The sequence below is a fragment of the Dendrobates tinctorius genome, unplaced genomic scaffold (genome assembly GCF_039654945.1).
Source record: "Dendrobates tinctorius isolate UK_male_01 unplaced genomic scaffold, ASM3965494v1 ptg000293l, whole genome shotgun sequence".
Taxonomy (NCBI): domain Eukaryota; kingdom Metazoa; phylum Chordata; class Amphibia; order Anura; family Dendrobatidae; genus Dendrobates; species Dendrobates tinctorius.
This window is the reverse complement of record NW_027361960.1, coordinates 26,903,704-26,918,774: the sequence shown is the minus strand read 5'-3', so window position 1 is coordinate 26,918,774 and position 15,071 is coordinate 26,903,704. Positions and strand designations below refer to the sequence as shown.

The following is a 15,071-nucleotide window of genomic DNA, read 5'->3' as shown; positions in this document are numbered from 1 at the left end:
GCCATTTCTCAAAGATATCCATAAAAAGTGTTGTTTAAAGTGTGCAACAAGCCACCTGGGAGACAAACCAAACATGCGGAAAAAGGTGCTCTGGTCAGATGAAACCAAAATCGAACTTTTTAGCAACAATGCCAAATGATATGTTCGGCGTAAAGGCAAAACAGCTCATCACCCTGAACACACCATCCCCACTGCCAAACATGGTGGTGGCAGCATCATGGTTTGGGCCTGCTTCTCTTCAGCATGGACAGGAAAGATGGTTAAGATGGATGGAGCCAAATACAGGACCATTCTTGAAGAAAACCTGTTGGAGTCTGCAAAAGACCTGAAACTGGGATGGAGATTTGTCTTCCAACAAGACAATGATCCCAAACATAAAGCAAAATCTACAATAGAATGATTCACAAATAAACGTATCCAGGTGTTAGAATGGCCAAGTCAAAGTCCAGACCTGAATCCAATCGAGAATCTGTGGAAAGAGCTGAAAACTGCTATTCACAAACAATCTCCATCAAACCTCACTGAGCTCGAGCTGTATGGGCAAGAATTTCAGTCTCTCGATCTACAAAACTGATATATACCCCAAGCGACTTGCAGCTGTAATCGCAGCAAAAGGTGGTGCAACAAAGTATTAAGTTAAAGGGGCCGAATAATATTGCACGCCCCACTTTTCAGTTTTTGAATTTCCACGAAATTTAAAATAACCAATAAATTTTGTTCAACTTCACAATTGTGTCCCACTTGTTGATTCTTCACGAAAAATGAATATTTGGTATCTTTATGTTTGATGCATGATATGTGGGAAAAGGTTGAAAAGTTCCAGGGGGCCAAATACTTTCGCAAGGCACTGTATATGAGTGAAATTTTACCACTAACATGAAGTACAATATGTCACGAGAAAACATTGTCAGAATCACCGGGATCCATGGAAGCATTCCAGAGTTATTACCTCATAAAGGGACAGTGGTCAGAATTGTAAAAATTTTCCCTGTCATTAACGTGCAAACCACCCTTGGGAGTAAAGGGGTTAATGCACAATGAAGACTTGTATTCGGCGCAGTTCACACTATGGCAATGCACAGCATCAAGGTTAACAGCCTATTAGTTCCACCCTTCTATTAGATCAGGTGGGCTGCCCAGCGCTATAAAAATGCATAAAAAATGTGAGGTATTAGTTGATATTTTGGTCAAAATACTTCAGCTCATAATCCTCGTCACTGATCCCCACGCTTATGAGTCCTAACACTAAACAGCAATAGCACAAAAAGAGGACTTGAAAATCCTCCAATTGCTGTTTAGTGTTAGGACTCATAAGCATGGGGATCCGTGACGATTATAAGGTTATTTTGGCCAAAATATCAACTAATACCTCACATTTTTTGTACTTTATTTTTCGGGGTGCAGTTGGGCCCATTTGGTCTTGTAAACTGTGGTGTTTGTTCACATGGGATGCATTTTGATAGCGTTGGGCAGCCCACCTGATCTAATAGAAGGGCGGAACAGCAAGTCTTCATTGTGCATTAATATACCAAGCAACCGACTCCTCCATGGATTGGTAGGATGTCAGCGGTTGTCTCATCGATATTCTTGCACCTGTGTTGCCGCCATCTTAACTATATGGGTCCACTTCATCCTGATAGTGTATTTGTTTGGAGGCCTGGGCAGGTAAGCATCTCTGCTTTTTTTTTTTGCTGTATTGTATTTTTGGAGGATTTTCAAGTCCTCATTTTGTGCTATTGCTGTTTTGTATTAGGATTCATAAGTGCGGGGATCCGTGACGAGGATTATGAGCTTATGTATTTTGGCCAAAATAACAACTAATACCTCACATTTTTTATGTGTTTTTTGCACTTTATTTTTCAGGGTGCAGTTGGGCCCATTTGGTCTTGTAAACTGTGATGTCTGTTCACATGGGATGCATTTTGATAGCGCTGTGCAGCCCGCCTGATCTAATAGAAGGGTGTAACTAATAAGCTGTTAACCTGGATGCTGTGCATTGCCATAGTGTGAACAGCGCCGCATAAAAGTCTTCATTGTGCATTAATATACCAAGCAACCGCCCCCTCCATGGATTGGTAGAACGTGAGCGGTTGTCTCATCGGTATTCTTGCACCTGTGTTGCCGCCATCTTAACTATATGGGTCCACTGCATCCTGATAGTGCATTTGTTTGGAGGCCTGGGCAGGTAAACATCTCTGCTTTTTTTGCTGTATTTCAGCTTATTCTCCTGGAGACATGCGCCTGTAAATTAAGCAGGCTTTCATCACTACAGAAAGGCCAAATGTGGATGCTTAATTTGGTTTAGGCACACTGTGGGGCTTAGAAGGTAGGGGGGTTTGGGACATCAGAATTTGCTGGACTTCTTTTGGGGGACGAGGAGCCATAGAGCTTTTCCAGAGCCTTTGTGCTACCAGTATTATGGACGCCCCCCTATATTTCCATTGACAGATGACAGACCTGAGTAGGGACTTGCTTTTTTTGTGGATTGAGTTGGAGCTTTTATTGAGAATATTTGACATAGCATTTGGGATCACATTTATCCGGCTCTCTATTCTGAACAGTTTCATTGGGTGCACAAAACTCGTCAAATGCACTTTTATGCATGCTTGAAAATACAGACACCGCAGGATCATACATCAGACAGCATCCACAAGTGCCTCCATCTGCCTCATTATATGGGGTCTCCCACTGGGGGTTACAACTGAATCGTGTATTTCAGAGATTTACACAGAAACCTTGGTGTATAAGCGCTCAGCGCAGAGCGCAGGATAAATGTGAGCCGAGCCTTACTGCGCTCTTTGGGAGGCAGAATGAAAAAAAGTCAAAAGCGGGTGAAGAATCAGTTTTACCAGAAATCTTTTTTACAGTGTTAACTGAAGTGGTTAACAAATGTAACAGTTTTAGACTGCGTGCCCACGATCAGGAACTTCTGCAGGTTTGACGTTCCATATTTATGCAGCGTTAAACGTGCTGTGGTCAGGTGTTACCGCATTGTAGATGGGATTTCTTGAAATCCCATGTCCACAATGCATTCATAGTCACCTGTGGATCACCCGCAGACACTGACATGCGGCGCGTCTATCAAGACCACAGCATTTCAACCTCTCTTGTGGAGACGCTAGTCTCCACAACAGAAATGACATCAATAGAAATATATTGAACGTGGGTAATACGCATGCCAGATTTGTGTACTTTTAGTTTTATATTTTTATTTTATATATATATATACCTATTTATTGATTTTTATTTTTTTTATTTTGTGATAACTTTTAAAAATATTAAAAACTTTTTTTTTTTTTTTTTTTACTTCGTCCCTTTAACTTATATTACACTGATTACTGGTATAATGAATTGCATTGCACAATCACTGCAATGCATTACACCTGTTAGTGCTGCACTGACAGCTTTTTAGACAGTACTCCTGGCATGGTCTAAGCTGACCAGTGTAGCTGGCAGACCCAGAGAGAGGTCACCATGACAACGATCGGCAGCCAGCGATGGTTTCAGGTGCTGATCACGTGGGAGAGGGAAACCTCCCATTTGCTGTAATCGACATTGATCTCGGCATTTAGGACGTTTAACGGCCGGGGATGGTATGGTCACCCCCCCGGCTGTGACTCCTGGTGCTCGACTATCGTGAGGGCACAATTCCTGTGCCCTGCTTGAGCGTCATTTTACATCATGGATCCGGAACCCCTTCCTGACCATAACGTAAAGATAGTCCAGAAATTAAATTCAGCACTCCAAAGTTAAATGCAGAAAATTATAAATAGTAGTTTATTATTAACGTAGGTACATCCACTGTATATAAACGTTGACGTTTTGGTCAATTCTAGGCCTTCATCAGAAATAGCCTTCAGTACTTGGCGGCGACACAGCAGGTCAAATATAAAGGCCCCGTCACACTAAGCGAGATCGCTAGCGATATCGCTTAAGCGTCACCGATTTTGTGACGCAGCAACGATATTGCTAGCGATATCAGTATGTGTGATACTTACCTCCGACCGGCTGCCCCGCTGTCTATCGCTGATCGCGCGAAATCGTCCTGGGCCGTTTCTCGTTGGCCGCTTCCTGCTGGTGCCGATGAGCGACGCGTTGACGCAGGTGGGAGGACGTCTTCATCGCCGCGTGTGACAGGTAAGTATGACCGCCGACCGCTGCTGCATCGCTGGTGAGATCTGCCTGTTTGGCAGCTCACTAGCGACCATTTAGCGATGCACCAGCGATCCTGACCAGGTTGTATCGTTGTTGGGATCGCTGTTGCATCGCTAAATGTGACGGTACCCTAACTGAGCAGTGGAGTTTTAGTGTAATGAGGCTGGAACTAATGAACAAAAGTGCTAGGGATATAGCGCCTTTAACTTTGGAGTGCCGAATTTAATTTTTGGAGTGGTATCCTATTTGTGCACCCTTTTTCGCAGTGTGCCGCGTAGCCTTATTTGACATAACAGAAAGATACTTCAAAGGTCTTGAAGGGGTTAATGGCCTCAGTGTGAATGCACACCTACACTTTGCAATTATACCAACAGGTGTGCCAGTCTATTTTTTTTTTTCAGTTTTAACACTTATACGACCTTGGACGTATCCATACGTCAACGTTGCCTGGTTCTTGTCGACCTCAGACTTGGACATATAGACACATCCATGCAATTTTGCGCGCACAGAGGCTGTGTGTGATCGCTGCTGGGTTTCTTTTGATTCTGACAGCTGACACCGCTCCCTGCACTTTAACCCCCCAAATGCTGCAATCAAAATCAATTGCAGCATTTAAACAGCAGGCAAAGGAAGGGAGTTCCCCCTGCCCTTCGATCAGCGCCCCCTGCGATAACGCGGGGGACTCATCGTTGCCATGGTGACTGGATGTCATGACGACATCAGAGTCCTCAGCTATCACACTTACTGGATCATGTGCAGTGCATAATGTAGCAAGTTTGTCGGTCAGCGCAGCGTTGACAGCATAGCATTTCGATTTCTCTAGCATTTATAATACAGCCGAGAAGAAAACTGATGATGGGAGCTGCCCCATAGATTAACATTGGTCCGAGTGCTATGCGATTTTTTTTTTTTTTCTCGCATAGCACTCGTCCGTATTTCTCTCTAGTGTGACTCCAGCCTTAGATGAAACCTCCGATGTAAGTGCTCAGCGTAGAGTGCCAGGTAAAAGTGATCCCAAATGTTATGTAAAATATTCCTAATAAAAGCTTCAACTCAATCCACAAGGCAAGTCCCCACTCAGGTACGTCATCTGTTAACGGAAATATAGTCAGATTCCATGTTACTGGTAGCACAAAGGCTCTGGAAAAGCAAAATAGCTCCTCGTCCCCAAAAGAAATCTAGGAAATTCTGCGCTTCCAAATGCCCCATCCCTTCTGAGCCCCAGTGTGCCTAAGCAGCATTTAGCTTTCCCATGTTAGGCATTTCTATAGCGATGAGATTCTGCCTAATTTACAGGTGCATGTCTCCAGAAGCATGAGCTGGGCACAATCTACTGGTCACTATAAGGTACTGGTCACTATAACGGCAGTTTGCAATTTTCACTCAGCGACAGTCATATCTCTATATATAAAACTGAATGTGTGTGTGTGTGTGTATCACCAACCAATCACGAAGCATCTTTCATTTCAACAGAGCTGTTCAAAAGAAGCTGAGCTATGATTGGTTGCTATGAGCAACAATTTTCCTTGCAACCAATCACGAAGCATCTCATTTCACCAGAGCTGGTTAAAAGAAGATGAGCTGTGATTGGTTGCTATGAGCAAGTTTTCCCACTTGACAACACCTCAGCAGACACTGACACGGTGGGAGAAATATAGCATCCCTGGGAACATAAGCTCCCAGCCATTGTCTGTCCCCCAAAAAGGAGCACAGCGCACATGACAGAAATGAACCCCCCCCCCCGCCTCCTGTGCCCATATACACATCACACATCCTCCATCATATAGGCACATCTTCCCTCTTAAAGGGATCATTAGTATGGAAGTCAGAGCAAATCCATCCAGCGCTTTGGTTTTGACCCCAGGTCTCTCTTAAAGGGATCTCCGGTATGGAAGTTAGGACCGTTCCACTCAACTCTGTGGTTCTGACCCCAGGTTCTCTTAAAGGGATCATTTGTATGGAATTTAGGGCAAATCCACTCTGTGCTTTGGTACTGACCCCAGGCCTTTCTTAAAGGGATCTCCGGTATGGAAGTCAGGGCAATTGCCTTCAAATGCTCTGGTACTGACCCAAGGCTCTGTCTCAAAGGGATCTCCTGTATGGAAGTTAGGGCAAATCCCTCAGCGCTCTGATTCTGACCCCAGGGTTCTATTAAAGGGATCATTGGTATGCAAGTCAGGGCAAATCCACTCAGTGCTCTGGTTCTGATCCCAGGCTCTCTTAAAGGGATCCCCGGTGTGGAAGTTAGAGCAAATCCACTCAGCCCTCTGGTTCTGACCCAAGGCCCCTCTTAAAGGGATCCCCAATATGGAAGTGAGGGCAAATCCCTCAGCGCTGATTCTCATCCCAGGCTTCTATTAAAGGGATCATTGGTATGGAAGTCAGGGCAAATCCACTCAGCGCTCTGGTTATGACGGCAGGCCTCTCTTAAAGGGATCCCCGGTATGAAAGTTAGGACCATTCCACTAAGCACTCTGGTTCTGACGCGAGGCCTCTCTTAAAGGGATCCCCGGTATGGAAGTTAAGGCAATTCCACTCAGCGTTCTGGTTCTGACCCCAGGCTCTCTTAAAGGGATCTCCTGTATGGAAGTTAGGGCAAATCCCTCAGCGCTCTGATTCTGACCCCAGGCTTCTATTAAAGCGATCATTGGTATGGAAGTAAGGGCAAATCCACTCAGCACTCTGCTTCTGACACCAGGCCTCTCTTAAAGGGATCCCCGGTATGGAAGTTAGGACCGTTCCACTTAGCGCTCTGGTTCTGACCCCAGGCTGACGGGATGATGTGGGATATTAGTGGTAGTTGTCCGGTTGCTCTGGCTGACGGAACGATGTGGGATATTAGAGGTAGTAGTCCGGTGGCTCTGGCTGATGGGATGATGTGGGATATTAGGGGTAGTAGTCCGGTGGCACTGGCTGACGGGATGACATGGGATATTAGGGGTAGTAGTCTGGTGGCTCTGGCTGATGGGATGATGTGGGATATTAGGGGTAGTAGTCCGGTGGCACTGGCTGACGGGACGATGTGGGATATTAGGGGTAGTAGTCCGGTGGCTCTGGCTGATGGGATGATGTGGGATATTAGGGGTAGTAGTCCGGTGGCTCTGGCTGACGGGATGATGTGGGATATTAGGAGTAATCGTCTGGTGGCTCTGGCTGATGGGACAATGTGGGATATTAGGGGTTGTTGTCCGGTAGCTCTGGCTGACGGGATGATGTGGGATATTATAGTGAATGTGGCTATGCCGAGTGGGCGGGGCTCTACACCCAGCTTTATATATATATAATGAAAAAATGAAAAAACAGCACAAAAAGAAAAAAGGGGGTGCACGCTCCTCCCAGGCATATACCAAACCTTAGAAGTATCCATCAAAAATACCTTTCTCAAGGTCCACACCCTTTCTGGACCGAAACGTTGCACTGAATGGGCACATAGGCTGATGGACTGAATAAAAACATCATTACATTGAACTTTCTAAGGCGTGCTGCTTTCAATTTTTGATGTGTGTGTGTGTGTATATATATATATATATATATATATATATATATATATATATATATATATATATATATTATCATTTGTTATATGTCGGGAAGGAATTTTTTTCCCCAATGTGAAGCTTACTGTTTGCCACATGGGTTTTTTTTGCCTTCCTCTGGATCAACATGTTAGGGCAAGTTAGGATAGGATGGGTTGAACTAGATGTACTTAAAGTCTCCCTTCAACCTTAATTACTATGTTATAACTAACCGTAGTTAGTTACTATGCCCGGGCAGTGCCGGGCTCTTCAGCTAGTATAGAATAAATTTTAAAACTTTCACAAAGTACAATTTGTCACGATTAATTTCAGAATCTGAGGGATCTGTTGGAGCGTTTTAGAGTTATTGCCACATAAAATGATACTGGTCAGAATTGTAACATTTGTCCTGGTCATGAACATGCAAATAAGCTTTGGGTGCTAAAAGGGTTAATTCTTTGCACTTTGTACATATAGGGACGTGTCCTCCCCACACCTTGTCGAGGTGGGATGGCTTCTAAGCTCTTTTTGATCACAATAGTGTCAACTAAGTACACTATGGTATTTTCATGTACTACAAATGGTTATGTATGTATTTACTGCAAGTATTTGCTCATTGTTTTTATCCTCGGTTTTGTTAGTTATGGCATACTGCATTGTCAGTTCCTTTTTTTTTTTTTTTTTTACAATACTGGAACCAGCACTCCACCCATTTGACCCAAACATTTTTATTTAGCAGGAAACTGGAAGATGGGTTTGACCTATTTTTGCTCTCAGTTCAGTTTTAAGAACATTTGAAAAGTGAGGATTTTTTTCAAGTTCCTTTAAGATGCTGGTGGTGCTGTGTGGCAGCCATTGTTGCTGTGCTTGTGGGGTGGAGTGGCCTGTGCCATGGGGACTCAACCTCCTAGCATGGATGCTGATGTGGAGTACTGCCCTGCTAGTGCACTACCACACTTTTACAATCAGAGACCCACGTTTCTGCATGGCGCCACATCTTTACAGTCAGGGACCAAATAAGTAGTTGTTACACATAGAACCGCATGTTCAATTTTGTAAATTTTTGCTTAACTGTAATAGATCATTGTATAAGTTTTGGATGTACTGTCCATGTCTTTCACTACACCTATGGTACATTAAATGGTCTGTCCTTTCTGTTTTTGCTTTACTTGGAACTGCACTCCTCCAATTTGGCCTAGGCGTTTTTATGTAGCAGGAGACTGCGAGAGGGTTTCATCTATTTTTGCATTGTATTCACATTCTGAAAGCATTTGGAAGGTGAGTTTTCTAGCTCCTTTCACTTTGTGTTGGTCTTCTGTGGTGGCCATTGTTGCTGTGCTTGTAGAGTGCTGTGGCCTGGGTCATGGAGGCTCAGCCTTGCTGCAGAAATGCTGTGGGCCACTAGTTCACACACTATTGTTGCGACCATGGTTGGTGCACGGCGGCGCAACTTCTAGGTCAGAGACACAATGAGAATTTCACTGACCTACGGTATGCTTCATGCAGTCTAAATGGAATGTTAAACTAAGAGCCTCATGTTCAGTTTTGTACATTTTTCCTTAGCTACTATACATATGTATAAGTTTTGGATGTACTGTTCATATATTCTTCTACAGTTATAGCATTTCGCAGGGCATGGCAAACTCAGGACAACTGCATTGGCCCCAATCTGGTCTTGGATGTCCTTCAGTCATATCCTTTTGTGCCAATCAGAACCAATCTTTCTCCTCTGGCTTTCTGGCACAGTGGTGTTTTTCTTTAAGTGATCTCTTCCATCAGGCGAATCTTTGAAGGGTGGCTCTCGCCTGTCGCTCTCCTCTGGGACAAGGTCATCTTACGTTTGGCACCCTCCTCTCTGTCTAACTGGTTATCCTCATTGTACCTTAGTGAGGAGATTGCTCTATTTCCTTATGCGCTCCACTTCTCTTCTCCCTGAGAGGTTCTTTCAAAATTTGACGTCATAGCTCTGCAGCCCTACCTGTCTCTCTCAGCTCCGTTAAAATGTTTGAATGCCTTGTCATCCCGGTAGGCCTTAGCAGAGTTCTCACTGCCATTGATCTCTGGTTTCGATCTGCCTTTGCAGTAGATTGGGCTAAGCCAGGGCACCAACTGCTAGGCATGGCTCTATATTAGCCTCTTGGGTGATATGCTGCTTTGAATCTTTTTCTGTCCTATAGGGTTGAAACTAAAGACCCCGTTACACACAACGATATTGTGAACGATATCGTTGCAACGTCACCAGTTTGGGGCTGATCGTTAATTGTTGCCTAATGGTCTGGGCCATAATTCTATTGTTGGTCTCCCGCTGGGCAGCACACATCGCTGCGTGTGACAGCGAGAGACCAACGATCCGCGAGCTCCCAGCGCCATACAGCAAACGCTGGGAGCTGGTATCCAGGGTAAACAGCGGGTAACTAAGCGCCGCGCGGCGCTTAGATACCCGCTGTTTACCCTGGATACCAGTGTGCTCGCTGGTCCTGATCGCTGGTGAGTCTGTCTGTGACAGCTCACCAGCGATCAGCTAACTATGTCCCAGCGATCCCATCCACATCGGATCGTTGGTGGGATCGCTGGGACATTGAAGCGTGTAACGGGGCCCTTAAGCCCCCGTTACACACTGCAATATCGCTAGCAATATCGCTGTAAAGTCACCGATTTTGTGACGTTGCAGCGATATTGCTAGCGATATCGCTGCATATGATACTTACCTCCGACCGGCTCCCCCGCTGGTAATCGTTGATCGCGCGAGAAACTGCTGGACCATTGATCGTCGGCCACTTCCTGCGGCGCTTCCTGCTGTGACGACGAGCGACGCGTGGAGCCGGGCGGGAGGACTTAGGATCACCGCGTCTGACAGGTAAGTAGCGATCCCCGTCCCCAGCTGGTGAGATCTGCCTGAGTGGCAGCTCACTAGTGACCACCTAGCGATGTACCAGCGATCCTGACCGCGTCATATCGCTAGTCGGGATCGCTGGTGCATCGCTAGGTGTAACGGTACCCTTAGTCTTCAGTCAATATCTTTGCAGAGCTCCTGCCTTTTGCATCAGCAGACTCAAGTCTTGGCAGAAGGGTACTGTAAGTGTCAGTTGCTCGGATGGTAACCTGAAGGATCACTGTTCTTCTACAATATTAATTTTCTCACCCTAGGGATTACTATGAGAGGTTCATGGTTTCCTGTGTCCCCCCAATAAAGCATCTGAGAAAAGAGGATATTTGGTACTCACGATAAAATCTTTCTTGTAACCCTCTTTGCAGGATACAGCATTCTCCTTTGTTTGAGTAGTCTTTGGTTTGGTTTTCTGAGCAGGCGAAATGTAGCCTGTTGATTTAAGAGCTGAGGTTTTGTTTTTTTCCCTTTTTAAGATGTATTCTTAGTGTCAGTGCCTGGTGGCACTAAACTTCACCTGTGGTTTATTGGGTCCACCAATGAAGGCTGCACAAGAGAAATGTTACCGTGAGTACTAAAAGTCCTTTCTGTTGGCCTCCATCTAGTGAATGGAGGCCTGTGCCAATGTTACAGTATACTCAGGAAACTGTAGGAGAAATCATCGCACAATAGGAGAAATCAGCGCACAATAGGGTCTTACCCAAGAGACACAAGAAGCTTTATGCCCAGATTAAACTTACCTGTTCAACCTGTTGAGAAGGCATGTAATGTAAAACGTCAGCTGCAGCAGATCCGCGGGTCACCAAGTCACCATCAGACATCAAAGGTAAAAGGGATTAGTGGATGGTTTCCGTGCTGCCGAAAGGATTGAGACCTATATCCCAGTACAGATTAAATAAGGTGGTGGCTTATTCTACGCATTTTGAAGCACAGTTGCTTCTTCATGTGGGCTTTCCTGAAGAAGTAACTCTGTACTTCGAAAAGCGTAGAATAAACCATCACCTTATTTAAACTTTGCTGGGATATCCGTCTCAATCCTTTCAGCAGCGGGAAACCGTCCACTAATCCCTTTTACCTTTAACATTGCAGTATACGTCAGGAAAAGCTTTCATTGTATACTGTAGGCTAAGCTCACTGACAGACAATAAGTCTTGCTGCATTCCAACCATGCATTAGTAAATCTCAATAGATTGCAGTTATAAAACTTGCATGGCTCAATGTCCTAAGTGGACTAGGACATTTCCTCTAAATGGCCTGTTTCACGTCCTGTTATATGCATCATTTCATTGGGCTTATTACTGCTGCAATTCCTGGAATATCCCTAGAATGCCCATAGAAGCGTGTGATGCACGCTTTACATACCCTGTTTGGTGCCAACTCGGTAGAAAAGACAGCAGTGAATCTCCAGGGCTTTCTCTCAGGTAACTACAGCAAAAATAGATAGTGTTCCACTGATCTAGGCACTAAATGTTCTCATACTTGTGTAGCTACCCTTCTCTTCTGCCCTGCTATGACAATGGGGCGTTACTGGTGGCGTCATGTTGATTGACAGCCGTCTTCCCGCTACCTAACTGCTGTGAGCCAGCTGTTATATGAAGCAGGAGAATCACTGCCAAGAGAGATCGTCGCACCTCAAAACCGGCAAGTAGTTAGTACCTGTTGATAACAGCTTCGCTAAATAGCCCAAAAAAAAAGTCCAGGATAACTGCTTTTTAAAGGAAATCTGTCAGTAGGTTTTGTGTAATCCAACAGTAGTATGGGGAAAGGACAGAGACCTTGTTTCCAGCGATGTATAACTTAGTTTACTCAGTGCAGCACTTATGATGGTGACAGTTTTCTATGCTGCATTAATAACACAGCTGCATAGTGACAGAAAGCTGCTAATCGGTGCTGAGGGCGTAGTTGTAATGGGTTGCATTAGGTCTGTAGTGATCTCCTGCTGATAAAACACCAGTTGTATTGAAACAGCAAAACACAGCTCAGTGACACATCACAGTAGTTGCTGCTCTCAGATTACATAGCAAAAAACTGATGACAGAAAAGCCTATTTAAAAACTTCTCTACTCTATAAATTAAAACTATAAGATTTATAAACTTCCCAAAATATACAAAATGTTTACGCCTTTTCTGGCATAACAAACTTAGGAAAAAAATTAACTTTTTTCCGCAGTGTTTATTTCGGAAAAAAAAAGTAAAAGTGACAATGGTGTTTTCACAAGTGTTTAGGGCAGCTCCACCTAAATGGGTGGTGCTGGGAATGAAACAGGGCATGGCTAGACCTGTCAAATTCTTAAACAGTTGCTGCATTTTTGGCAAGGCCACTGATCAGATTCTCCAAATTGCTTATTTTTTGCAGTCAGTTCTTATGGAAATAACTTATGGACTTCCCCATGCGCGTTTCGAAGTAAGGACTACTTCTTCCTCAGGGGATGACAGACATGTTTGGGAATAAATGATTAATCTTTCACCGTAAGTGGGATTCTGTATTTTATCATGCAGCGCATGGAAGTCCATAAATTATTTCCATAAGAATTGATGTATCAGCGGTCACTTGGTTTGACCTTTGGACGTGCAGCAGCTGACCACGAATCCTATGTGCTTGATCTCTCCTACAAATAGGTGAGTGAATTTCTTTTAATCTTTTAATATCAACTCTGATTGCGCTCTTCTGTTCCTTTAGTATATTGCATTATTTTTTGCGGTGTGAGACAATGTTTTTAATAGAACCATTTTGGGATATATGTGACTTTTGATCACTTGATACATATGGTAATTTTTTTGTGGAATTGTGGTGGCCAAAAAACACAGTAATTTTGGAGTTGTTGAACGTTTTCCGTTTACTGCATTCACCAATCTAGTTAATTGTTTTTATGTTTTGATTGGACTTTTTTGAATGTAGCAGTAGCAAATATGTGGGGGGTTTTTTAATATCTTTATTTTCACTGGGGAAAGAGGGGTGATTATATTTATATTTATATTTTTTTCATATTTTTTAACTTTTTTTTTTTATTGATTTTGTTAGCTCCATTAGCGGGCTTGAAGATGCATAGAACAAGTCTCATTTGAAGCTTTGCCACAGGCAGGGATTCAAAGAAGTTCCGTAATGGCAGTCACAGGGTCAGCTGATGACTGTCATGACAACCCATCGGCGACTCACAATCACGTCACTGGCACGCCAATGGACGGAAGTAAAGATGCACTCGTTAAATGTTGCTGTCAGAGATTGATTAGCGGCAGGTCCTGGCTGTAATACTTGGCCATTGCCTGCCGGGTGTGGGGGGGATTCGCTGCGTATGTTGGCGCCATACACCCGCTTCCCACTTGCGCCATTTATATACGCTGCATGTTGTGAAAGGATTAAGTTGAAGTTAGTCCTTCCATTTAGGCTGGGAAGGAGAAACCTGTACCAAGCACTCTGAAAACCAGGGCCCTTGCACTCGTTTTTATCAACCTCTTCCTGCTTCATTTTGTAGATCTAACTTGCTTCCAGCTTGAGGCTCACATCCCAACTCCTGCTGTAGCCATAATACAGTGCTGTGGATGTTGATTTGGTCCACAAGATGTTCCTATGATAAGGAGGAATTGCTATAATACTGGAGGCCAACATTATCATGAGAATATGAAACCAACAGAGAAGCTGCAGCGGTCACTTTGCACAAATAAATTATTGTACAGCTTCCACGTTTCTCATCACCTAACGGACACCATTTTTGAAGTTTTTCTTTAACCATTGACACATTGTAATGATCCATATCATAAAAAATTAAATTTATTTAATGTTGGAAATACGGCAAAATTATAATTCATAGTGTATTTTTGTAGGTAAATGTTGCAAAGAAGAAAATGTCTACAGAGATATTTATGAACCCTGATTTCTTAAAAGAATTTATTGAATTGTACCGATCTTTTCCTTGCTTGTGGAAAGTGAAATGCGCTGATTATTCCAACCGACAGAAAAAAGCCGAAGCATATGAAACACTGGTAAATCTTTGTAAGACTGTTTGCCCCGCGGCGACTGTAGAACTTGTTAAACATAAGATTTCTAATTTAAGAACAGTGTTCAAAAGGCAACTAAAGAAAATGGAGTCTTCAAGAACATCTGGTGCATCCGATGATGACGTGTATATACCACGCTTATGGTACTTTGACCTTCTCAAATTTACAATTGATCAGGACGAGCAAATACAGTGTGTATTCAACTACCCTGAGACATATGATGAGCGGCCAGAGGAGGAAAACACAGATGACAGCCTAGAGAGTGCTGGGGAAAATACAAACATAGCCCAGGTATGACATTGCTGAATTTTGTCACAGAACATTAGGGTAATCTGTGTCCTGTACGAACTGTACTTTAGGGATCAGATGAGATGAACAATTTGAGTTAGCTATCTCACGCATGGTCAGTCACTCTGTAGGCTGGATCAAAGCTGGCTCAGTGACAGCTGGCTATTACAGTTACCAGACCACAAAGAGCTGTCATCCAGCGTTTTTAGTACTGACTGCTTCCATTTGAG

The 15,071-nt window shown here is 43.8% G+C and overlaps 1 protein-coding gene across 4 annotated transcripts in view; it reads left to right on the top strand.

The window, feature by feature from the left end:
* LOC141072935 (uncharacterized) overlaps positions 1-15,071 on the top strand; it is a 97,606-nt gene that overhangs the window by 76,582 nt on the left and 5,953 nt on the right. For 3 of the 4 annotated variants that reach the window (XM_073560211.1, XM_073560209.1, XM_073560210.1), the window contains one exon: positions 14,380-14,844. In XM_073560211.1, coding sequence (XP_073416312.1) covers positions 14,380-14,844 — 465 coding nt within the window. The remainder of the gene's footprint in view (positions 1-14,379; positions 14,845-15,071) is intronic. The other variant, XM_073560212.1, reaches the window with a different exon arrangement.